The 27864-nt window shown below is 39.1% G+C and overlaps 1 protein-coding gene across 1 annotated transcript; it reads right to left on the minus strand.

Annotated features, from left to right (window-relative positions):
- Positions 1–801: 801 nt before the first annotated feature.
- PSMB7 (proteasome 20S subunit beta 7) lies at positions 802–27864 on the minus strand. Its single transcript, XM_055793759.1, has 8 exons — positions 27742–27864; positions 27536–27629; positions 27121–27218; positions 26670–26810; positions 25291–25406; positions 17500–17558; positions 3014–3165; positions 802–1033 (listed from the first exon to the last, which is right to left on the minus strand). Exons 1-8 carry the CDS (start codon positions 27801–27803, stop codon positions 922–924), a joined length of 834 nt encoding a protein of 277 aa, XP_055649734.1. The 5' UTR covers positions 27804–27864; the 3' UTR covers positions 802–921.

Here is a 27864-nt window from a genome sequence, read left to right on the forward strand (position 1 = left end):
TAATGTGTGAAACTGTTCCTAACAGCTATTTTGTGTATACTTTTCAATGTAAACGGTCAGCTGTCCTGATAGAACACTAGCTATGACAGTCTACACTCCAAACTGTAGCACATCTAAAGCTGTTTTCCCTGGATGGTTGTTGCAGGCGGCACGGCCTGGTACCCACCAGCCTTCTCAAGCTGCCTGTAGGCAACGTGCCTTCCCTTATGCGCCTTCCCTTCTGACTAAATGAGAACTGCAGGTTGATTTTCTTCTAGCTTTTTTATTTTTTCAGGATGAAACAGTTTGAAATTGGTTAATCTCTGATACCAGGGTGGAGGCAGATCTACTCCACCTCCTGTTTTCTGCAGCTGAACAGCCCCTGATAGCCAGCGTTACTCCCTGCAGTAGCGCAGGCAGCAGCAGGTCAGAACCAGCCCCGTGCACTGTTTTCATACCACTTCTCACTGTGGTATGTATCCATCAAAAAACCCGTCCATCAACGGTAAACTGAAACTTGCCAAACTGGGCTTACGCGGAGTAGTTTTACCCTTGCACTGTTGTTCCTAGAGTGAAGTAAAAAACCAGCTCTTGTACTTTGTGGGTTTTCTTCCCCAACAACAGTGTGGTGCACAGTACCTGCTCCAGGAGCCTGGCTCTCTTTGTCATGCTAATACAGATCTTTTAGGGTTAAGTAACTCATTTCCACAGCACTGAAGAGAGGGGGTAAGATGTGCAAAACCACTGCAGCAAGCAAAACATTTTCAACAGTGTAAGAAGGGAAAAGCAGCGGCAGCAATCAGCGCCACATAAAAACACTAATGAGGAGAACGGTCAGAACCCTCTTTATTCTGAATCAGCCGTGTGTTTCTCTTGGTGCGGGGAGGCTTCTACACAACTAGCGCTGGTCTCCAGTGATGCGGAAGGGCTGCACGCGATGGCTCACGAAGTGTCCATCGTTTGTACAGTTTCATCCACCACCTCAAGTTCCAGGAGCGCTACATTCTCTGTGAGAACAGCAGTAGTTCCTTTTTCACACTTGTATCTACCATACCTGTTAAAGAAATAGGTGAAAATTAAGTGCTGGAAGATGGCACTATGCAGGAAAACTCATTTAAAATTTTAAACCTCATCAGCTTTCTCTAGAAGTTTCCTATAAAAATCCACAGTAAGTAAAGGAACTACCCTTACCGCAAAACCCAAACTTACTGCAATCACTGATGAAGCTTCAGACAAACCAGCTCTTTTAGGAAGCACACAGTGGTTAAACAAATAAATTGCCAAGTAACTGGAAAGGCTACTTTATAGAAATTAGCAGGATCTCACTATAGCATAGGATGTCCTAGCTGTGTACCTTCACTCAAAGAACAAGCTATTTATTTTTTTTCAACTCTAGAATAATTCTATCAATGTACTAGCTTTGGGTGTCTGTGCCGCAGTTAGCTAACACTGAACACAGCCTGTAATCAAGCCACGCTTCTTAACTGCATCTGAGTAAGTTGTCACCCTTTTCACCCATTTATGGAGTAGAACCCAAAATCTCACTTAAAATGTGTAATAAGAACTCTCTCCTAACTGCCCAGCTATAGACATCTCCACTCAGAAGGAAGCATTGTGCTCACAGAGCTGTACAGCAAGGAATCGGAAGGACCCTTAACTGCAGCAGTGTGATGCTTTGTGGCATCTGCCTTAAAAAGAAGGGGAAAGCGATTCCTTTAAACTCTACTGTTTTGGCGGTGGATTGAGAAGTTGCACAACTTCTACAGGTACCATAAAAGCACGCAGTGCAAAATCTTTTAGCTGCCTGGGGGGCTGTGATTTCACTGATAAGGTGATGTCCACCAAGCAACATAGCTCTGCTAATGCTCAAGTTTTGCTCACTTTAGAATTTCTTCAGCACTGTAACCTGAACGTTCAGTCTGACAAGATCCCATGATACACAAATGGTATACCTGGTTCCCAAAGTGTTCCGTACCAGACTGTTCATGACAGAAAATTTAAAAGTTTCGCAATTACTGCCTTAAGGAAACTAGCGCCAGAATAACAGCACCTTTGTGAAGGATTTGCAGTAGTCTCACATGCTGTGCAACCCTTCCGTGTGCTTTAAGGAAATGAACCCTGAGAATGCTAAAACAGGGGGGCTGTACAGAAATCTTTTTGCTATGGCTTGCCAAATAAAAGAGCCACGGAAAAAAACGCCAGAAGTTTCTTCAAAATGGAAATGGTTGAGAGAGGACTTCGATTAGGAAAGCATGAATGCTTACAAGCATTTTTGGTAGTTTGTTTATACATGAAATGGGACTTTAGTCCAACTAAAAAAACAAATCTCATGACTGCTGTATTTAGCTATTAACCGTAAACTGTCCTTTCAACACATCATAGTATATTCCTGGACAATTGTGGGGAAACTGTAGTGATCAAACCAATGTCTTAAAAAACAGTCTTAAAAATCTTGCATAGGGCATGTTTTCCAGCTGCTGGCTAGGAAGTCTCTCCAGACACAGAATAAACCACAACCTGGTAGTCACAGGCTGGGGTTTGAGTTTTCTCTTGGGTTTTGGTTTTGTTCTGCAGCGAATTCGTACCGAGTGCCAGGTTGTGCTGCCCAGTGCTGCTTTTTCAAATCCCCACGCTAAGACTGGGCAGGACAGCAGAGGGTAGAGTGGGGCCACTGGTCCTTCTGACACCACACATTTCAGCAAGAACACGGCAAAAAAGATGATGTTGCTACCTAGAATCCAAATACCGCTCAGTCACAAATGTAAAACTGTTACTTCCTCAAACTGCTGGAAACTCAAGAGCAGCCTCCTGGTGCAGTGAAGTTGTGGCAGGTGAGAACTCTTGTCTGTTTCCTTCATGCATCTGTACCTGCCACCAGCAGCATCTATTTAGCTGCAGGTACAGCCATTAGGTGTGTTTTGTTTAGTTGAAATTCACATACAGATCTAGAGATTACTCTGACAACATTCAGTATTACAGAAAAGAGGAACTGCTGGAAAAAGAACAAATAATGCACAGCTTCAGGAATACCAACCTTTCCCCCTTTTTGTTGGCCACATCATATGGACGGAGAAAATCCAACTTGTTCTTGCTTATAACGCAGATATCGATGTTGCTGCCAGAGCCCAGATCATTGTATATGCCGGCTGCAATGGCATCTCTCACAAGCTGTTTGGCTTCCTCTTCCTGGAAAAGTCAGAAAAGCTGTCACTGTACGAGCACTGGCATTTCACAGAGATGTTTGCCCATGTGACAGTGGAAGCTGTGGAAGCTGTGAGCTCTCAGAATAATGCACGAGATACCAGCACCTTTTTAATCACCAAAGTACTGCAGAGCAGTAACCGTGGGGCTACCTACAGGGCCAGCCTTTTGTCCTGTTCATGATCCACCACCCCCAGGACAGGTCAGACTTGGTAAAGACAGACAAGGAAGCAAAATTAAGATTTCTGTCTTAATGAATGGAGAAAATAAATTTTACAACATGCACATTACAAGTTCCCTATAGTGCCCTCTGTGTAACAGCTGCATACAAATTAAAGATCCATACTAGTCCAGTTAACAAGTCTTCCCTAGACAGGAACTATTTAATCATCCTCGGTAGTACCAAAATTATTTCTATCATTTTGTAACATAGCTTGGTTGCAAAATTTATTCAGCTCATCTTAATAGTGTTGCAAAGCAGCCTTGCACTGTACTGAACTGAACTGGCTAGTATTTTTAATTCCTGTCCTGAACACAAGTGCAGAGAATTTAAAGAAACCTGCTGAAAACACTGGTCAAACTAGGTACCTGTGTCAAGACACTGCAATTTGTAGTGAAGTTCTCTCCATTTAAGTGAAGAAATTTGAAAAAATTTGCTACAGCTTCTTACACTTCAGAATTGTAACTAAAGCAAAATATATATTTAATAAGGTTCATTTAATGCATACTGTATATATTTCAGAAGCGTGTATTTCTAAATGACTTTGTACAACTAGTGGAATATTTGCAACAAAACCAGAACAGAAAACTGGAACAGGAAATAAAGCTCACTATTTTTATTGCTTCTGAAACCATATATTAATCCTGCAAGAGTTCTCATGTTTGCTTTCTTACAGGTTTTGTGTATCTACCTTCTTTTCAAAGGGCAAACACACAGCTGCTAAAATATGCACGTGGCATGGAGCTGAGAGACATTTACTACAAGCTACACAGGCTGAACCTGAGCGCAATTATCTGCGTTAACACAAACACAAGTAACATTCAGATGAGTCTTCTACAGTGAAACTTTTCAAATTCATCAGGCTCTCCATTAAAATATTATAACAGCTCCATAATAATAATCTTCATCCTCCCCCAATAAAATGCATGAATGGTATTGATGTGACAGCATCTGAAATACAGGTTTTGCTACGCCCGGTGGCCTTTGCCAAAGAGGCAGCATTACAGCTGCGCTGGCTCCCTCTACAGATCCCAGCAGGGCTTATTTTTATTTCAAAGGCAGCTCGCTGAAAAATAACCGATCAGATTCAGCGCTATTAGAAATCGTCTGATAGAGCCAGTAATTCCTTAGTTTTGCACTGTAATTGAAGATGCCGAGCATGAAGAAATATTGCCAAACAACTTTCTGGGTGTATCATTTTAAATACTGTAACAACAAGGTACAGGCTTCTGTTCCCAGTACCTATGTGCGCCTGTCCTTGCGACAGAAGCGACGCTACTGCTTGACAAAGCCCTCCAAGTTCAGTGGTGGGGGCGAGCCCCTGTCCTACACCGCTTCCCATGGCACCGTATTACCTGCTAAGAGAGAAAAGCAGCGAGGATGGGTCCTGCACCCTCAGCTCCACTGGAGCCTGTGCAGAGCGAGCACTAACGCTCAGTCATCTGGCAAAAGCATCCGAACACAAGGACAACAGACTGTGTCCACAGACACACACACCCACTTCAATCTTTTCAGTAGCCTTTCAGTACATACCAGAGCACGTAAGACCCCTTATTTTTCTCAAACAAACAAACAAACTTGAAAATGATGACTACAGCACGCCTGTTCCAGTGAAGAAAGAATTAAGACAAACATATCTACGAACACAGAAATGTGGACTCTGTTTTAGCCTCAAGTAATTCACAGCAGTTGCAGCTCAGCTCAGCTCACCCAACACGATCGTAACTGCGTGGTAAGTTTACCATGATCGCTTGTCATTGCTGATACCTCACACCTTTGAGTAATCTTCCGCCACTAGACACCACGAAGCAAAGAGCAAATATTCAATGCTGATTTTGATCAATGAAGCTTTTTAAAATCTGCTTCGTTTTAAAGGCCTTGGCGTCCCTGCCAGTATCCTGCCACATGAAAATAATGATGCTGAGACCCACAGCCCGCTCCTAGAACGTCTGATTCAGACAGCAGCTGCACAAGCCCCAGCGTACCAGCGCAGCTGAAGAGGAGCCCAAAATTAGCTCGGCTACAATCACGTCTGCTCCCTGTGCATACTCCACATTCTCCAATGGCCCTCTATAAAAGAGCTTGTTAATAACAGTATTCCTGTTCTAACAGCTTAATTAAGGTATTGACCAGGAGGGGGGCATTTTTTTCAGTAAACTATAGCATAAATTCTTATTTCACTCCCACTTTTATTAGTATTACTCTTTTTAAATAATAATATGAATTACACTTTCTACCAAGCTGACTATAAAACAGCCATGCTGTAAAAATAATAACTCCTGTATCTTGCTTCAGTGTTTTTGGTAATAAAACTCTGATAAGCAAGTATTTCCTCTTTCTGCTGACAGAAGACTGCTTTCACTGATCTGTTGCATGCTAGAGGTATTTTACTACTATAGTGAAAGTGAATATACTAAACCAAAACAAAGTATGTGTAGATGTTTTAAAAATTGTTAGCAAAACCAGAATAATTTTAAGCTATTATGTAAGTGTTAATATAAGACAAGCACCGCAGCTTAGGAAAACTAAAGCAGGTTAGTAGGGGCTTGTTTCACTCTGCCTTTAATCTTTTTTAGACAACACTGCATATATTCCAAAGTCCTCTCACTAATTTAAATTTCATTTACTTTTTAAGATGTACTCTATCAGCCTACTGTTACCAAAATAGTTCTAAAAATACCCAGTACAGCCAGTAGAGCTCAGCTGTAACTGCACCAAGGCATCCCCCACACTGAGAAAGTCCCAAATGCAATCTCGGCTCTTTCATCTGATATAGTGCAGCCTAGCTCATGAACCTGGAATAATTTTAATTGTAGAAAACGCTGTTTCAGGGCTGTTTACTCCTCTTTTCATAATTTAGGAACAGAACCAGAATAGCCACAAAAAAAAATAAACAAAACCACCAAAACCCAGAACATTCCTTGATGGAAATCCTGCACTCAAAGTTCTAGCAAGGCCTATTTTACAGTCGGGGGTTAGCATGGAAAGTGCTGACACAGTCTTACATGCAGGGGCACGAATGAGTCGCTGTAATAATTAATCTTAAAAAACCCTAAAAGTTCAGAGTATATAAAAGGAGCACTTCCTACTTTATGGTTGCAAAGACCAAGCTAACTGGGAATATCATTCTCTCGGGTCCACGCTGCTTCTTAAATGAGATTACAGCGAGAGTGATGTACTGCAATGCGAGTCAGTTGTGACAAGCAGCACTTTATAGAGCTATCTGTTTGTCTCCATCACCACATCACACAATGTGTCCCAGGACTCCAATGTGCAACTCCATTTACCACTACATGACAAATGGGCAGCACTTGTAAAAGGCGCAAAGAGGTCCAGATCAGCCGTGTAATGGTCACCACAGATGTACTGTGGTGCTTGAGGGGGGAAAACACAGACCCCCAAGTTCATTAAAGTGACCAGTAATGGATCTTTCAAAATGTGTCTTAGGAATAGTACAGTAAAGGCTAAAATAAATAACTCAGCATGGAAGGCTAATCTGAAATGGTGTTTGATAAATTATTTATAACACAGACAATTGTCTGCATTTAATATTGGCGCTACTGGTAGCATCTTTAAAAGATGATTTATGTGTTGTAATGCCATTAAGCTTTATATGGGCCCACTGCTGGCTATAAAGTCTGCTGAGATTTAGAGAATGAGTTTTAAACTGTCACTGCAACATCATAGTAGATAGAGCCTGTATTAAATCTTTACTTTAAACCTGTTATCTGGAGAGTTGCATTTTGTAGACACTCAAGAACTGATAGATTACCTCTCTACAGCTGCTATGCTGCAAGTCCCAAACAGCACCAATAAGGAACTTTTACACATTATTCTTGTATATGACTTGAAACAAGTTTCTCTTCTCACTTAAGCGATTTCCAGATTTCAAATGCTACTGAAGGAAAAAAGAAAAGAGACTTTACCCACAGAAGATGTGGGTATTTCTACATCATATTAATACTCTCTTTACTAATAGCTTTTAAACAAGTTTATCATTATGCCTCCGGCAGTAAAGGAAGCAGCTGGAACAGCTTTGCGAGTATTATTTCCTCCACATTTTGTAACTTCACAAGCAAGTTAAACAGGAGATGCCTTTTCCAGATTAAAAAACTGTAGAGAGGATTTTTTTTCCTCCTTAAATTCTTACTGAAGTGAAACTAATACCTTCTACAGGTCAGCAGTGTGCTGTTAGATACGTGATTCATACTGCAGTTGTCTAATAGCAAGTTTTATCAAGAATTTGAAATATCATGCACAACGAGTATTACTACAGAATGACAGTAACATTTTTTGTCAAAATAAAAAAAATTATAACGCTTATCACAACTGTCTCTTACACCAGAATGAAATTTGTTAATATTATATAGTGTAAGAAGTTGATCCTACTTAAAGTGGGAATCCACAAGACCCACATGGAAACAGAAGGGGGGGGGGGAAATCAGAAGCTTCAGGAAAGACAACGATAATAAAAAATAAATCTATATAGGAGTGTTGGGAATTTGGGGCTAGGAAAGCGATACCTCTTGAAGGACATAAGCACCTACAGAAGCATAATTAGACTTTGGAAGAGTAATCGGCAGACTACAACATGTGAGAGGATATGTAATTCTGCCTGTAGGGAGAAGCTGTGGTAGAGATCAATATGTAACTGGAAGCAATGCTAAAATCTGCTGGCTAAGTCCAAAGAGATAACGAAACTGAGAAGCAGCAAAGTACTTTGCATTTTTCGCGTAAAGGGAGGTTGAAAGACTCCATTAGTGAGAATGAATTTGTTTTGGCTATCTTTTGAAGCTGGAAAGGGGCTGGCACATGTAATTTAAACCACTCAGGTTTAACAAGTCTTCACCAACAAAACAAACAAACAAAAAAGTATGCATTTCAAGTAGTACCTCATAAGCAGATGAATGACATACCTTGTTTCCCAATTTATTTATTTTTTAAATAGTCCTATGCTACAATCAAATCAAAATAGTTTGCTTTCCTCTCATCTTGGATCAGGTGAATGAAATTTAAAAGTAGTCAGCCTTTTCTAGCTCCCCCCCTCAGCCTTCTTCCTCCACCATCTTTTGTTTCTGCTCTAAAAAGTCACAAAGGAAGTTAGAGGCGGAATGCTGAGGTTTAACAGTCCAAACAATGCAAAACAGGCTACGTGTGATGAATATGTAGGACAGGATTCCAAATCAGAGAAAACAGGATTAAACTGACATGCCAAATGACCACAGCACAAAGAAACATTTACAAGATATAAGTTGCAAGTAGAGAGAATTAAAGCAACGATCACACCAAAGGCAAAGGGGTTATGAAAATCAGAATGTGTAAGATCAGCAGCATCTGTGAGACAGGGAGCTGTAGAACCCAAAAATGGGTCCTGGGAACAAACACCAGTTTGTGCGTAAAGAAGAATGGGCAGAAGTTACCAGAAAATTCCCAGCACATGATGGAAAAATTAAGATATCTACAGATACCTGGGACTAAAACCGTGCCCTGTATAGGTATAAAGATGGCATTGCCTCCATTCTACTGAATTTCAACTGTACGGTATTTTGGAATCATGTAGGCTCTAAAGAAAAAACTTAAATCTAGATAAATATATACCTTCAAATATTACATACAAATGTACTTAGTTTTACTTAACAGCTGTTAAAGACTAAGATAAACAGAAATTTAGTAGTTTCTAAAGCAAAGGGGGGTGTGTGTGTGAAATGATAACTCTATTACTCTGCGTGTTATATAGCTAAGTTACTTTAAATCAAGGTAATGTGTATCATGTTATTTTCCAGTTCTGTTTCCACAACCTTGTTAACAAGAAACTGAAATGCTCCAAATCCTGAAACATTACTTTCATTCACTTGCAAGAAGGCAAGTGAATGACTTAGTATTTGCACAACAAACAGTATCAAGGACTCACTATTAAATACAATTAGAATTTTCTCTCCAGAATGCAACCTGTTCAAACACTGTGGAACATGCATTCTGTTTGGACTGGTAACTTCAAATAAGTTTATCTAAATTCTAACTTCTCTGCAAGTTAGGAAGCTGGACTTCTGTTTAAAAGAAAGAGGGGAAAAAAGCAGAGGACAGTGAGTTACATACATGCTGTATTTCCTTGCACCACTGTACTACCACTCCACTCCTCCCTGGGCGCTTTCTCAAACTCAAGTCCACAGAGCCTGTCTGCGCCACCATCACCAATACTGTACATTAAAAGATAAAAACCCAACCTGCTTAAATCCCTGGATTACGAACTCATCAGGTTTAATTAACGTGCTGCCTACTTCACACACAAAAATACAGAAAAAATCGTTTTGTTTAGGAAGTAGAAATCTTCAGCACAAACAAATATGGCACGGGCAGGAAATTACACACAAAAAAAATCAGAGCATAGCACTGACCTCGCAGTCTTGTCAAAACTCAGCAATCTGAGTTTTTTCACAAATGCACCTATATTCATTCATTAACAGATCACAGATTCATAGATCAGGTGATTCCCTACTGCATTTGATGTCAGTTTTGTTGTGAATAACATGTTAGTAAGTGTTTATTTTTCTAACTGTTTTCTACAAAGAACTTTTCAAATAAAATGCACCTTAGTCCCTAATTAATAGTCTCAGCGGTTACAGTTTTTTCATGTTCCAATGGTAGACGCCTGCAAGCCCAGACTCATCACCACCTCCCCCTTCCTGATATTGTACACCACACAAGTATAATAAACCATGTTAATATTTCATACCAGTGTGAAATATGCTGGAGTATCAATTCAACATCTGCTGTCTTTAGGGTACTGGCATCCCGCAGAGACACTTTCAATTTGTAATTGAGTTCTATACTGAATTAATCAGCAGTTTATCTTTTTTAGTAAAATAATGTCTTCCCCACTAACCTGGATTTACATTAACAATTTATGCCAAATTACCTGCCAAGGCAGGAAACTTATATGATTCGGAACTACTATTCAATAACATTAGTTCCTATATATCATTCCTTACACGAAGATTAGTACACTACATATTTCCAGTGGTATAGAATTAAATTATACAAGCTTCTCTCACAACTAAGGGATTTCTTTTAATACTATTCCTATGCTCTGAACGAAGAACAAATAAGAAAATTCATTTAATCCACTACTACTTATGTCTGAGTGAACTTCATAGTTTTTTAGGGAACAGATTCTCAAAACAAAAACTTGCTCAACAGGAACAGAGCTGTAAATCCTGCCAGGCTGCAAGTTCCACTCTAACAACACAGTATCCTCAGTTTTCTGTGCAGCTGCATTACTGCACAGTAACACACTGAACTTCAGCTACCAGAAAGTAGCCAGATATGTACACCATGCAAAAGATTACAGCTAAAATTAGTATATATTATTACTATCAAATAGTAATAATCATAAAGTATCAAAAAATTATTATTCAGCAATAACACATCTGGCTTCAAGTAAAGCAAACCTCCATTCATACAACTACTACTTTACCTCTGGGGAAAACAAAACTACAACCAAACCCAAAACAAAACCAAAAAAAGAGGAAGGGAATGAAGGCCAGCATTTTATTTGGAACAAGAAGTCTTGGGCCCTCTGGTAATTTTTCCTTCCTAGTACACCAAAACGCTCCATAACTCTTACTGGCTGGGAGAGAGTCTCCCCTGACAGCCCCAGTGACTCCCACCCTCTGCCTCCTTCCCATTCACTCTTCCCTGCTCAGACAGAAACTGCACTCTGCCTCCACAGCCCTCGCCGCAGGAGGGGCACTCAGGCTTCATGCCATGTGAAATATTTTCCAGTATGTTTTGCCTGTGTTCTGCAGTTATGGGAGATATACAAACTGAAACAATTTAAACTGGAACACCTGCTCCTGAGAAATGCATCAAAAATAATTACCTGTCCTACATCTACCCTGTGCAATGAAATGATCTCTTAACATGGAGCTCTGCTTCTGACTAGCTTGTCTACATTATTACATACAAAGTTTAAGTGTTACTTTCATAAAGGTGAAGAAATTGTGGCTCTTTGTCATGCAGCAAGGCCCAATTTAAACTAAGGTAAAATTTATTTCCATCGATATAGTCTGTAAACAGAAAAGTGGAAGGTGCTACTGGGTATCACTGCTAACCCAGACTGGTATTGTCAGCAGTTTCCCACCTGATTTCTGCACAGAAATTGTGCTTTGATATATTCAGAAAGCACACCTCAAAACACTTCTCCAGTAATCCTAGCCATTCCAGAGCACATCTAGGTAGCACATTTTAAATCAGCCTCGTATTTCCTGTTTAACGTTGGTTCCGCAAAGGAAATCAATCCAAGGCACAATCCTGGCAAAGAAGATGAGAACCGTACTAACTGTCCAATGTGTCAAGCAGGTTACCATAGAATAATTTTAATCTAATCTAAAAATAAGAAACAGCATGATAAGCCTTTATTGTCTGGATGACTGTATGCACTAACCTGACATTTACCCATGGAAATTCATGTCTCTGAAGGAGACAATAACACAGGTATGTAAGGAAAGCATGAAATCTGTATTGCCATGAGCTCTGTCAGAAAAGGCAGTGAAGATATGCCACTAGCAGTCTCAGTTATTGTCACTGGGTAATGAAATAAACAGATACACAGAGCACAAATACAAAGTACTTATTTTTGTTCACGGCCTCAGACTCCCCCCCCCCCCCCCCCCCCCACTTCCCCCCATTTACTTAATCTCTGTGTTTGACACCAACAGGGGTTCAAGTATCTCAGGCAGGCTCTCCTGCTTAACTCTGATAGTCTGGCTTGATCTCTATTGTCTGCTGTCTGAGTTCAGCCGACAAACCTCCCAGCAAGTGGTCACCTTCCTATGGAGTCATTAAACCTCTGAATGTCAGCTGGTGGGATTAGCCTGCAGACTTCCACACCTGAGCCCTATGGCGGGGACACAGGCATTTTGATCACCATCACTAATGAATACAGAATTCATATGCAGCTTGTCATTGCTCTTGAGCCTTGAATCACACAGATGCAGGCTAAATAAGACTGATGAGACAACTATTGTTGAAGATTACAGAGTTTTGACAGTTTCCAAAAATAGCTTAGTATTATTGTCAGTAGTTAATAAACAAAAATAATACCCACCATATTGAGGGACAGTAGGAAATACGAGCACAGAAACATTTGAATGATCTGTATGTCAGCTGTTTAAATATGGGAGAAAGTGACATGTTTTCATAACATTTTGTACTATGCCTGATGTATTTTTTTTTTACTGAAATAAGAGGTTCAGAGTGAAAGCTGCATTTAGACTACTTTTTACTTTGACACAGCAAAGATCATCAGCAGATATTGAGCATCCAGCTGAATGCATTCTTTATGCCTCAGCCACTTCACTCTGGGGCTATGGGGCTATCAAAAGTACCTCAAAAATCAGTGGCAAAACCAGAAACAACTGGGGGCCAGAAGAGCCCGAGTCAACACATTTTGCAACTTCCAGTCCTCCTCCTTCCTACAATTTCTTTGTGAACACACCTAATCTGACAGCTGCAACTATTAACTGAAAAAGGTCACTACCTCTGACTCCTCCTGTCTGCCCATCATTTCTCCTTTTACAGAGGACTACCCAAATCTGCCAGCTGAACTGCTCGTAAGATTGCTCCCTAACCCGTGTTTGTCAAAACCAAACAAGTTGGCAAAAGTAATCACTGCAGAATGATCACAAAAGCAAACCTGGCCAACAGGTGAAGGAGTGCAAATCTCTGGCAGGACAGCAAGATGCTGTTTCAGACAGCACAGCTGCTGCAGGAGGCTAAGTGCCTACACTCCAAGTGGAATATAGTCAGAACAGCCCCCTCTTATTTTTAATCTGTTCTTACTCCTCCAGAGTATTTTTGGTCTCATTCAGAATCACTTGACTTTCCACCACACTTTAAAAATGTTATAATAAATGACTGTAAATATAATCTCACATTTTCAGAGTGATCTATTTTAGAAATAATTATTAAATATGTGCCAGACTACCTCATTCCATTTTTTTCCCACCTCCTCCATTTCCCTGAACTCACCACACAAAGATTTATTTCCCTTTCCCCACAACAGTTCTGCTTTTTGTGCCTTTTACCAATTCTCTTCCTTTTGGATCCTCTTCTTATTAAACCTGGCCATTTTGGTGAAATACCAAAGAGAAATGAAGTTACAAGCAGCCTGTTTCCTTACTTAAAGATGACGCTCTTGTCAGAAGGCTAGAACATAGCCTCACTGCACATCAAGTAATTCTTCTACAAAAAGCTTCTACTTTTCAAACAGAACTCAAATACTAGCATAAAATAGGTAATACCCCACACACACATCCCTAGGAGTTCAACAACCGCAGTTCAGATAACCCAGAATTCTAGCATTTAATAGTGTAGACATTTTTTTCCCCAGATCATGATGGTTTCCATATCCACCGACTCGGAGTATTTCTTTACTATTGTTTAACACCAGAAGGCACGAATGCATTTGCAAAATCTGGCTGTAAGGCTTAAAAACCATGTGGCTACTCTATTGAAACACTACCGAAAGAAAAATTGGCTGCAATGAAAGATCTAAGCTCAAAACACTCTATTAGATGTGCTGTTCTTCCACTTACGTTTTTTAAACTAGATCTATAGCTGCCCGCATGACAGATTAATATTGTTCCACGGTAGTTAGGAGCTTGGCATTACATTTTTTGAAGCATCTACAGGCCTTCAGGGCTGAAAGTGTTCACATCTTCAGCAATCTATAATGGTTCCTCTAGAGGCCAGCACTTGCTTCATAATGAAACATGCCTCCATAAATCAGACTGCAGAAGTGGCACTTGTGTACGTCACCATCTATCTTCACAGTTTCTCTGAAGGATGTTGGGTAAAGATCATCTCCCAGCATTGAAACCAGGGAAAGGACCATCACAGTTGGCACTGATAAAGCATGTGCTACTTAAATCTGAAGACACACTAAGTCTATGGAAAAAAAACACATCCTGCTGGTGTTAGCATGCCTCAGGCAGTGGTAGAAGCTTCAGCAACTCATCTTCAAAAGGCAGAGAGCCAAGGCTCTAGAAACCTGCAAAAATTGGCTAAGCCTGCAGTCTTCTTTTTTATTTTTTTAATTTTTTTTTTATTTTTTATTTTTTTAAGTTGAGCATCTTCAAAGTCTACAATTCTAACTGTAGGGCACAGCAGCTGCCACTGCAGATTTGATCCTCTCAGCTTTTGGCAGCTCTCAACTTGAAATTCTAGCAAAAGAATTTTTCAAGTTGCTATTATTGCCTGTCATGGATTTATAAATATTGTGCACTATCTGCTGTGGCATGGCTCTCATGGGACACCAGTGCATGCCAAAAGCATAACAGAATGAAAAACAGTTCCTATTCTTCAAATAAATGCTAATTTTTTTTAGCTGTGCTCACACGATGCGTTTGGTGATCAGCTTCAATAGTACAGAATATATATCAGAGGCAAAAAAGCTGATTGTCTTTTCCAGTAGTATTCAGCTGTTACTTTCATTAAGCTTGTTTAATTACATTCCAGATGCTAATTTGCAAGTCGATACCAGAGGGTGCAGGACAGTTTGCCTTTGAATCATTTTTCTGTGATGTGATGGTCTTGAAGCACACCACTACCCTCCAGTAGCCCTAGCAAGATATTCTGACAATTAGTGCAAAAGAAAGCAGCATTGATCTTGACAGAAAAATATTAATCCTCTACCCATTTTATTAAATTAATCTCCAGGAATTTTAAGTTTATCATTATTGCCATTTCATAGCGAGTTTTATGTAAAAATATATATAGCATACTTCAGATTTATTACATTTTAATTTCAATAGAAGTGTTGTTTGCTATTTCATTACTTTAATGGAAAAAAACCAAACAACTGACTTTAAAGGTAAATATTTTCAGCTGGCAGCCATAACAGAATATGAAGAAGTGTTAAGAGTAGGGTTGAGCTCTATCACCCGAGACTTCGCTGGTTTAGTTAATACGATTACTGAATATCTAGTAGAAACAAAGGAAGGGTTAAGGTGCCTGCAAGTCTCAAAGATCCAAGTATCTATTTCAACAAATGGGTAGGCTGCATTGCTACATGCTTGTTATAACAGTGACTATCTGATGCCATTTATGGTTGTGTATGAAGACAATTTAATTAGGATGACCTTTCTAAATAGAAAAAGATGGAGATTTACCAATCTTTGGTTGCTCTTACACAAAGAATGACTTAAAATATAAGCTTGAAAACTAGCTGAGCATAAGATGAAATTTTTAGTTTCATAGCACAGCTCTTTGACATTTGTATCTTTTAAAGTGGACTATTATGCTGTAGCTGTTGATTCCAAGGATTTGTAGTTCATATTTTCAGTATGAATAGCACACATGCCAAGCGCACTGTCACACAAGAGGATGGAAAAAGAGAGATACTGTCATTCTTACAGTGGCATGAGGGGAAGGAAAAATAAAAAGGTAGTCCACCTCTATCTAGGGGTTCTTCCTACCAGTCATCTAGCATAATGCTACTTACCGAAAAAAATTAAGCGCCCATTAAAAATATACCAGTATTTCCAATAGCATTTATAAATATACTAGAGGCCAGAAGTCCAGTATCTTCAGATACTGCCCAAAATACTGCAGCAACACAGGAATCCTAATCTTATCTCCATTTTTGTAATTCTGCACACCTGCAACTATTTCATATATATCTGACAGGAACCAGTTGCAGGAATATTTAGAAAACTGCTTAACATTAACTCTTAAGCAGTTTAACAGAAAACTTCCCAGAAACAAGTTTGTTTGGGGGATGGAGTTTTTTGGTTTACTTTTGGGTGTTGTGGAGTTTTTTTGTTGTTTGTTTTAAGTTAATTGTTATTATATGTCAAGTTTCTTCAGGAGATGTAACGAGGTAGGACAACAAATTTTAAGTTTGATTTATCAACTTTAGAGAGTACCTCAGTGGACTTACAGGACCTTCACCTGAAAATACAGTGCATTTGAAGGGGAGGAAGTGATCCACAGCAGCTGCATGACAAAGATGAGGAACATCTGAAGACCTTTTCTGAAATAAATCAACTGTTTCCTTTTCCACATTATTCGATACTGAGCAGCTGTAAGATTTGTCATACCTGCATTTTACACTGAAATGGCTGCAACTGTTAGTGTTACAAGTCATTTTTAATGAGTTAAATTTTCATTTGTGTTCAATTCTCATTTTTTTCTTTACTGTGAAATTATTAATCAATTGGAATGAGAAGGAGCATTCACAGAAAGTCAAGAGATTAATGTGGTTTAAAACAGGGCTTGACATTACCGAGGCATTTTACAAAATACACTTACAGAACGCCCTTTAATTGTTTTGGGTTTATTTTCATCAATAGTCTGTCTGCAGAAAAGTGGATTTTTCACTGGTTTAGTTTAGCAGGCACTGAACATGGTGTAACTAAGCGTAAGGAAATACCACAGATAATACAAAAATAATGTACTGCATACATTCGTAACAGAATAGCTTGTTCTGATCTTAATCATGACACTCCAGCTTTTAGCTCTCCTGAATGATTCTCTATAATGAACAATGTTTTCCAATTTTTTATCAAGATCATCAGCAGAACACAAACAACCCACAGCCTTATAAATCTGATAATCAGTCTTTAAGTAGGTATTAAAAAGTGCAATTACTAGTTCTGAACGTACCCAATCAACCAGAAATCTAAGTGGTTTCATATACTACTTGAACATTTTTTATTTTACAATCATGCATTCTCTTTTCAAGACTGAGAGGGAAGGACTGATACTGCCAGAAAAACAGCAATATTGACTACACAAGAGCTGTTAAATTCTTGGAGTCAGCTATAATCAGTAAGCTGTATGTTTTTAGTTTTCACCTATATTCAAATCACCCAAGTTTTTCCATATATAAATTTGCAAGAAGCTACATTCCTTTAAATTTATTTACCCATCAATTTCTACAGCTTTGCAGTAAGCTGACATTAGTACCTTTTAAATGCAGGGAACTAAAGCAGATTTAACTTTTTTAAAGCTTCAAACCTTTTAAATTCTTATAATCATAAGGATGAGGAGGACTGAGGGAAGAAACACTGAGGTTTAACAAAAAAAAAGTTTCTTACCTCCATGTCTGGTTTGTATTTATCTTCAAATACTGCCATAGCCGCTAATGATCCAGAACCTATAGTAACAAAATTAGGACACTTATTTAAGCAGTGTATTTAGATATAGATTTTTTTAAAAAAAAAGAAAAAAATGTATCAGCAGCAGAAACCAGACTGAAGTCTACCTTAGCTTATTACACACTCTAAAGCATCTACCCTCTTTAAGTCCAGCACCTAATTTAATCCTAAACTTACAGCTAGTGTACACAGACTTGTCATGGTCCGCATTCTGACAGCCTTTTTCTTTTTACTATTTTGAACACTAAGATATGAAAATGAGGTTTAAAAAAGAGAGCTAACTGAATGCCACAGTTTGTAATTCCTACTCCTCCATTTCTCCTGTCCCACTTTTGTGCCTGGCCACATTAGAGGGTATGTCACTTAATACCAAGACACTCGGAATGAATAGATTGCTTTAACGAGCTGCCCTGGCACAGTCACCTTTACACATGGGGATGAGTAAACTAGCAATGGTAATAGGGTAGCTGGCTGCTGCCATCAGGTTATTTCTCATATCTACTTTTAAACAGTTTATTATGCATTTACTTTGTGCCATTATTTTTACACTGAACAATAACAGCTGAAAAGACAAAATGACAGATATGAAAACATGAGTTTAATGTTACTTCTCTTAAAGGATGCAGTGCAAGTGCAGTAATGGAACAGAAGCCATCTCTACCCCAAGCACTGTAACTGCAGCTGTTATAAATGTGTTTTCCATAAAATAATGCAAAAAGCAGTACAATACCATTTGAAACTGTAAACTTGCTTTGTTCAGAAACGGTGAGTCTTCAGGAAGATATCTTGTCTGTCTGTGGCCCTAACCATATTTCAGAGAGCACTACTTTTGGGGAGTGAATAAAGTTACCTGCAATTTTTTACTCCAATTAGAAGATTTTTTGGCATTTATTACTTTTTAACTTGTTTTGCATACTGCTATCTGTTTAGCTGGGTCACAGAGAAAGCCATATTTTCTATTTAAAATGATTTGTGTATATCGCTTGACCACCTCAATGGTTTAGTGAAAGAAAAAGGCAGCGATTAAACAGTTTCAAATGAGGTGTCCTGCTGATTTTATCAAGTCTGCTGAATGTATAATGAAAAAGGAGAAGCTGACAGTGACACTGTTGAGAAAATACAGACTACCTTATCTGAACCATTTAAGGAGGTCCAATTATAGATCAAATTTAAAGGGTAGAAACAGCAGATTTACAGACACAAATCAATGAACATGGTAATCCCAATGAATATGACAGATATTCCTGTTACAGAATATTGCTGTGGTTGAGGATCATTACCTTTACAGTACCAAATACATCACATCTAAAAGCAGTAGGACACTCTAAGCATGTACTTGTATTACAGGCAATGACTATTCATTTACACCTTGGAGCAATACATGACTCCATTTTTTTAAATGCTGAAACTGGAAAAAAGGAAGATTTTTAAGCAACTAATAGCAGAAATGAACTGCTGATACAAACAGCTGATATCACAGAACAAGTCATAAATACCGATCCTTCAAACAAGGTCAAAATAAGGTGTGTTCCAAAACAAATACAGGACTTGAACCATAAAATAATTATTCCTGTGGAATGACACAGGAATGTTTCCAGTGGGGGGGAATATCGGAGATACTGTCTCAAACGAAGACCACAGTAAGCTGCACTCAAATGAAAGCCCCTGCCATATGCAGAATGGGAAGCCTCAAACCTAGAAAACAATCTTACCCTTGGATAAGGGTCCTTTGAAAATAATAGAATATAGAGACTGAAAAGTGTGCAGGAATGAAGGTATAAAAGGCAGTATCTGACAGAAAATACTGCCTCAGCTACTGAGCTAAGAAGAAGTGGTCTTAATTTCTTAAAACTTCTACTGACAAATAAAAATACTGCAATATTTACATTATTGATCAATTTTATACATGGCTCAGACTGGATTTACTCTTCCAGCTCCTTTTTAAAAGAAAATTCCCAAAGATCCTATGAGCAAGAACTCAGCAGACTTAAGGAGGGGGAACCAACTTTATGTTACATTACATTAAATCTTTTTATACATAAAGAATTTCAATTAATTACCTCACTATGTTACCAAGAGCAAATAAATGCCAAACCTAATGTCACCTTTAAATAAATACACGCAGACAGTCCTATAATGTAAGTTTTCAAAGAGTTGTTGAAAGTCTTAATTAAACCTATATGCAGACATTTACATCTGAAAACCAAGGTCCCAAGGAGGTTCTAAGAGAACAGGAAGTAAAGCTAGAAAAGCTGAATAAACTCATTTGTTTTATACTCTACTGCTTATAAATCCTAAACATAAACTTTATAAGCTTGCATTTTTAAAAAAGTGCCTCAGCAAGAATCTCACAGCATAGCTAACCATTCTCTGAAAGAACAATTTGTAATCTTAAATAGCACAATGAAAATTCTTTACTCTTACTAGCACCAGATGTAAATGTCATGCTTTTAAAAAGACAAATGTATGTATACTTGAGTTTCTCCATCAAAACAAATAATTTGCTGTTTGACAACAGCAATATGAACTGTTTTTAAAAATACTATTGATGTGTATATATTCACCTGCAGCACATTAACTACAAAACCTCCCTCAATCCCCCTATTTCCATTGCTGGTGGACTGAAACCTCAACATTTGACTGTCCACGCAGAAATGCAGAAAAATGCAGTAAACAGTTGCTTGTGAGCTTAGCTGCAAACTTCACTATCTAATTACACCGACTTCCGTCTATTTGTCAAATTCCACATACAATCCAAACAACTCCACAATGTTCCAAGGAGTCCAACTGACTTGTGAAAGCTATGCATTGTAACAGGAGAGCTGGCAATAAAATCTATGAACTTAAGTAAACATTGGAAGCATGGTTTTCTTATTGCAGTACCTATGAAAGTACAGAAAACTTAGATATTAAGGGTCTATGGAGAACTTGTTTGTACGTGGGAAACAGCTGTTCTCTTGTCCATGTATTCAGTGCCCACCAATAATTCATTTTTAACAAGCATGCTTTGCCTTTATGTAGAAACAAGTCTTAACAATTCCCAAACATAACGTCTGGAGAAAGATAAAATCCAAACATTGCAAAACACCATCTATTAAATAGAGATAGATGTTCCCACCTCATACATGCACTAACTGATTTAAGTCACTACCAGTTAGGAATTCAACATTGCTGAGATGCAGCAGTTCAACCTCAGATCTATTAGAACATTCAGGAAAGCTGTGAGATGATGGGTCATTAGTTTCTTTAACTAAGCTCAGATTCAAAGTAATACCAAACCAGTTATTTACCTTAGGTAACCAGTTTGAAATCTTACCAACACACAACCAATGCAGAAATAGGAAAATTTTCTTTGCTGTACTTTTTTTTTTTTTCACATGTTGGAAGTTTACAACTGTTCTGTGTATGAGCAATAATAACAATTAAAGTGTAATTGGTAAAGTCGTCATGTATTTGTATTATACAACATACAGGAACAAAACCCTTTGCCTACATTTTTTTAAAGCCACTAACTGCTATGAACGGTTACACTTCAACAAACACGATCATCAAGACAGAGATGCCATACCAATTCCAAAGAACTTATTCTGCATACGTTTTCAGTAAGCTACACTTCAGAAACAAATATTCAGAAAATATTAATTGAGCATCTAATTACATAAAAATACTGATTACCAAACAAGTTATAAAAACCTATAGAAACTGAGATTCAAAGCTCTACTCTGAGGCAAATGCTTTTCAGTCTGATAATGAGCATGAACCAAGTTATGACACTGTAAGAGATTTTTATTTTCTTCTTTAAGAAACATTAGTCATTTCATAAGTTTCCACAGCTGTTATTAAAAAAATTCTGGACTCAACTGTGAGTTAAAAATCCCATCTGGTTGTTACTCAAGCAGTTGTACCATTTCAGTATTGATTTAAAGTGAAAGACAGTTATTGATACATAGCAAAACAACCCAGCCAACAATAATATCCACCATGTTTTGCAGCTGCAGTAGCTTTTCCAAAACAGATGAACTGGATCTTTTTAGCAGAACATTCATTGAAGACAACTTATTGCTAAGCACAGTCCATTTTCATCACCCAAGGACCTGTTTGCTACCTCAGCCTGCCACACTAGAGGATGTACAGAGCCTTGAGAGAGTAACATTTAGCACTTCCTAATCCATCACTGTCAGGGCTCCCTGACAGGGCATTTATTCACACACACTCATTGTTATTCAATTTGCTGTTCATTCTAGGTAAAAATTCGGTGATCTCCACAGCCCCATCGATCGGGATCATTTTTCACCCTGGTTCCTGGCTGAGGGGCTGAGTCTCAGCAGTGGTAGTGCTTGCTCTGCAGGACAACATTGCCAATGCATGAAGAGCTGATTTATGAATATGAAGCAACACTGGTACCAAGGGATTAGCTTTAGCCACCAGAGACTACTGGAACATACTTACTGTTTCCAAAAGCTGAACTACAGACTTCAAGTGCTTTAATTTTATGCATGCATTTCATTATAAGTCTTGGCCAGAAGCTTTCCTAGACAAGCCAAGCAATCAGACAATCTTGCATCGTTTGCTGAAAACCAATTTTGTCCTTTGTCAGCATAAACAGTTTAATTTCATGTTTTCACTCCTGAGTAAGCACTGAGTATCTTTTAAATCTCCCTTGCAAGGGAGGACATCACTCTCCAATGCATTATAACACACAAAACCCCAATGCCTCGCCCACCTTTCCTATTTAATACTGAATTTCTATAAATTCACCGGCCCAAAATACCTACCTTGAGTTAATAAATTGCCCTTAGAACATCTGGAATAAATAAACATTAGCCTAGTCTAAATAAGATCAAACTACTACTACCTCTGGATTTGACATTTGACACTTTTCCTCCTGTCTCAGCTCTATCTTTCATCATATCCATAAGCTAATCTTTTTACTAAAACGTATCCTAGTCACCAGAGAAAGTATCAGTGTACCAGGTGTTGAGATGTAAAGGACATTTACGCCAAGAAGGGCTCTGTTTGACAGCATGGCCAGAAGTAACATGCAATCACCAGACACAGACCTGGTACAGTGGAAAGCAAACTAAGTTTATGCTACAATGAATTTAGTCCACTGATACTCTACTTCCTACTTACTTGTTTGAACTTACTCTGCTATTATGTTGTTTTTGAGGAGGGAAGGGGGAGCAGCCAGGATTTTCAGAAATGCTGCATTTTAAAGCTTTTAAAACATAGGCAGGGAAGTAACCATGCACGTATGGAAACCGTGACTTTATTCAGGCTATCAACCACTAGCAGCTATTAGTATAGAGTCAGTTTAGTTTTACAGTTTACTATACAGTATCAGGTATAAGGCAATTATATAAAAAAAAGTAAATGCCCAATTCTTAAATCAAAGGCTGAACAATGACATCACATGACTGTTACACTGATTTTATTTGCCAAGTGATCTGCCAGTTCCTAAGGTACTGGCACCATCTATTGGTCCCATACCACCTCTGCAGAATTTCTGCAAGTTAATCAGTTTTCATTATACAGTCGACCAGATAATTCTGTTTAACAGCTGCACTGTTTTCGTAGTGCAAAGATCCAGAAGAAAAAAACTTTAACATTTCCAAGACTACAGTAACCAGCTGATTTATTTAGAGATGCCAACCATGAACAGAAAAATACTAACTGAAAGTTATATTTTCCTATCACAGAGTTAACTCCATCAGACATAGGCTCAATCTGATTTACTAATCTGACACACTTCATTTTCAGATCAATTTTCTTCTCTGATATATTTGGGCTCCACATTACACTTCCATAGCTCTACCAAAACAAAGCTTTCATTTAAAGTCATCCAAGTCTGCAAAATAAAACACAAGTCTGAAATGATAGTGTCTTCTGAGTGATCAGAGAGCAAAAATGATTGGGACCCTTGTTATGTTTGGAATTTTACTTTTTCCAGACATTCTCAGTAGGGTGTTAACCTTAAAAGCCACAGATGAAACTGCACAAGAATATTATTAGATCAGAAGGTACTAGTTTAACATCTTACCAGTGTCTCAGTGATACCTCTTACCATTTTTTAACCTTTATTCCCAGGTTATTGCCTATAAATCACAAAAGACTTCAGAACTAATCAAACAAGCTGACACTACTATTGAAAAATACTCCCTTTGCCAAAGACCGGGCAAGTTCTGTAATATTTCAGGATGTGTGTGTCCTTCCCTTCAACAATGCATGTGTTATTTGCCTTCTCAAAAAAAATACAAGGATGATGGTGATCACTAAGACTCTCCTGCAAATCACAAGGCTTACTGTGGCTTATTATTTCAGGATTCTTACACCATAAGGGACTCTCCAAGCATCCCTCAATAATTAAGAAACAGAACAAGACATCTAAAGAAACAATTTTATCTAGGAGACACAAACAGAGAATAGTTAGAAGACATAAGAAGAACGACAAGTTAAATTCACAAATCAATATTAGAGACGAAGATTTTGTATTCTTTAATACAGTGTCTTCCTGACTATACTAAGAGGCCTCTAATTGTGTTGTTTAGCAAGATCACAAGCAGAAGGGTATATGCTCAAAAGCCACTTCACAACTTGAAATTACTGCTACTGCAAAGCAGCACTGAGGAGTTCAAAAGTTTAATTCTCTTCTGTAGGTATTGTTCATCTCCTTCTGTAGAACTGTGAAGTAACGGAGCAGCATTTCTGCTTTTTGAGTGAGACAAAGACATTCCACAAAAGCTACCTATAATTTGTATTCTGCTACCACAAAGTACTTGTTTCCATGTACTTATTTCCACATTCTTCTTTATAGTTAAAAAAAAAACACAACAGCAAATTAAGAATATATTTGTCAAGATTGTATTTTACAATATATCCTGAACATTGCTTTTGTAATTGGTCTTGAGGGTGGTGTACATACTGCTAAAGAAGCATGCACAAATCTGTGGTTTCAGCTTTGAATATTATCACAGTCCCCAATCTGAAACTGAATGAGACACACACAACTGTATACAGCTACAGCTCAAATTACTGCCATTACAGAAAGCATTACATGGACGGAAGAGCTGGGGTACCAACACTTAATAATCTGATGGTGGGTTACTATTGTCAAGTTGACCCCAGCAATAGACAGAACTCAACTTCTTTATTAAGAAGCCCCACACAGTAGTTAAAACTAATTATTATATGTAGCAAGTAAACCAGGTGTTGCTTCACTACAATGAAGTGACTTCTTGAGTAAAATGTAACTGCTGCTTAGCAAGAAACACAGAAATACAACAGTCCCAAAGCAGAAGTAAAGCACATTTTGATTCCTAATGGAACTACAGAAAAGCTTCAGGCAGCATGCAATTCCCCAAGTGAGACTTCAAATGAACCATGAGTTAGGACTGTCTGCAAATCAAGTTTTTAAGGATTTTTTTTCCCCTCCACACAAAGTTCTCTTGCTTTAAGGTATGCTCGGGAATGCACACAGCAACTCTCCTAACACCAGTTTTTTGGCAGTTTAGATTTAAATAGTATATAGCCCATGTTTTTAAAGTGGTAGAAAATAAGCAGAACGGTGCATCTGCCTTAGAAATACAAGTACAACTTTGTATTTGAAGTCTGAGGTCTGTATAGCTCCCAGCAAACAACAGAATTTAAATAAAAACACTTTAAATAATAATTTGAAGTGTTTACCCTTTTTACCAGGCAGCTATGTTATAATACTGAGGGAGTATCACTTACCCATGGTAACATAGGGCAATTTGTCAGTTGATCCATGGGGATATATGCTGTAAAGGTGAGGTCCTGTGACATCTACTCCCCCTAACACCAGGGCAGCACCGATGTAGCCTTGATACCTAGGAGCAAACATTTAGATGCAAATCTGAAAGTCCACAATAAAGTTGTGATTCTTTTTAACACAACTTATGAATTTGAGAATTTTTCCATGACTATACCAGGTGCACCTCTGTAACAGAAAAGACTGCTTTTACTATTTGTGAGCAGCAGTTTTAATTAAAAGAAACTTACTAAAATATGGTGTATTTCAGTCTCAAGCAGAACAAGCAAGCAGGCTGGATGATATATTTGTGCTAACAGGGAGAGAACCTGGGTTAGTTTTCAAGCCTTAAATTAAATTCCTGTATCTGCAATTAAGTTTTTATTCGGATATTTTAAAGAAAATATATTCCTTCATTTCCCCCACAAGATGTTCTTGGCTGCTTTTAACTTCTTAGTTTACTGCTTTCAACACACCTAAGAACAGGCTAACTGCTTAGCAATACAGCATTAAGCAACCAAGCTGAACTGTCATCATTTATCTCAGTCAATTGGTTGCACAAAACATTTTCTTTTCATTGCTTTATTGCACCTTCCTGAAGACTTTCCAATAGTTTGACCAATCACTACCTTTAATACATTTACATCATTCTTTCCTTCTATTTCAACAGAATTTTTTACTTCTGTAAGAGACAGCACTAAACAGCACTGGAATACTTAAAAGGTTTGGAGAGTATGCCCCTAATGTAAGGGCACGTTCTACATCATGCTGCCAGATAGGAAGTTCAACTGCACTGCCTGTTTGCAATCTGTCAAGCGATGAGATGAAGTTTTAGGATAACTGCTGTACAACTTCCAAACATTTTACTTATTTATCTCACTACACCAATGGCAGACTTCCATACTAAAAGCTGTGAGCTTCAGATGGTTAAATACTTTATTTTGAAAGTAAAATACATTTTGAGGTACTGATTCTACTAGAAGTCACATGAAATTTTCTATTTTAGAAGTTCACACGTTACAAGGTTATTACTGGTCCAGCCATGTCACCACAGACACACAACAGTTTTCCTTGGTGTGACCAACAGTTTATTAAACTACTGTCCTTCTATTTTTGCCATGTAAACACTAGCAACACAGTACGACTACAGTGTCAATTCTCTAAACCACCACAGATTTGATTTCTCTTCTATCTCAGTTCCAAACCCTACAAAACAAAGGGCAATTACAAAATCTTTTATGAAGGTGAAAGAGGCTGAGGAAGAATGCTCCTTCACAGGAGCTTAAATACTATACAGTGGTTTTAACAGCATTGTTAATAAGCAAGAAACCCATTCCGCTACCTGAAAAGCATTTGCTTTAGCATTCGATTAGCTGTGACAACTCTTGGAAGTCGCCCAGTAGATAGCGAATGGAGCTCCAGATTGGAAGAAATCAGCTGAGTTGTCATATCAGTATCGGCAGCTGTTCCAGCACCACAACAACTGAAAACATATTATGAGCAAGTTAGGAAAAGGTGAGGGGTACAGGTGAAACAACTCTTTGCTTTATCCAACTGCTAGAAGTTTTCTTATTGTAAAATTGAGGAAATTACGTTCTCATACTGTCAGTATTTTCAGAGCATGAAACAAGATAACCTGTTCAAGTGTAAATGAAATACTGAAAATCCCCAAGCCTCGCTAATCAGTTATCATTTTCAAGTACACCTTAGTGTTTGCCATCAGCAAAGGACACGGCTAAAAATGTCAATATTATTACCAATACCGTTACACAAAAAACAGGTTTTATACTTACTAGATATTAGGGGAAATGAAGTGTATTTTTGAACAGTTCTTGTCGGCAACAACCATTCCTTCCGTTGCTCTCGTATCTGCTCCGAGGACTATGCCATCCTGCAGAAAGAGAGAATTATCCCAAAGCCTCGCTCTCCAAAGGGGACCTTTCTGGCATCGACGGCGAGACCGGCTGTACGGCCCGGGGCAACCCGCGGGGGCCCCACCGGGAATGACTCAGCAGCGCGGAACCTCCACCAGGAGCCGCTTCCCGACGAGGCCCGCCGCGGGGCCGAGCGGCCTGCCCCCGGGGCCGGCGAGGGGGCGAGTGGCGGCCGCGCCCCGGCCCGCTCCGGCCTAGAGGGGCGGCCCACGGCCCGGAGCGGCCCCCCAGCACCTCGCAGCGGCCAGCAGGCCACGCCCCGCGCCCGCCTCACCTTGAAGACGACGCCGGCGATGGTGGTGCCGGTCTTGCGGGCGGCGGGCAGCCGCAGCCCCTTCTGGCCCAGCTCAGCCTCCAAGAGGTTGTTCCTGCAACACAGGGCAAGAAGTGGGGCCGGGCCGAGGGCTCCCCCCAGCCGCGGCCCCTGCGACCCGCAGCCACCCAGGCCCAGCGACCCGCCCGCGCCCCACCGCGCCTCACCGAGCGCAGTTATCGAAGCTGAAGCCGCCACTCGGCGCCTGCAGCACGGAAACCGCCGCCATTTTGCCGTTCCAGTGAGGGACGGGGGGGCCTGCCGAGCACTTCCGGGTCAGCCGCCGGCGC

This window comes from Falco peregrinus, chromosome 1 (genome assembly GCF_023634155.1).
Source record: "Falco peregrinus isolate bFalPer1 chromosome 1, bFalPer1.pri, whole genome shotgun sequence".
Lineage (NCBI taxonomy): Eukaryota > Metazoa > Chordata > Aves > Falconiformes > Falconidae > Falco > Falco peregrinus.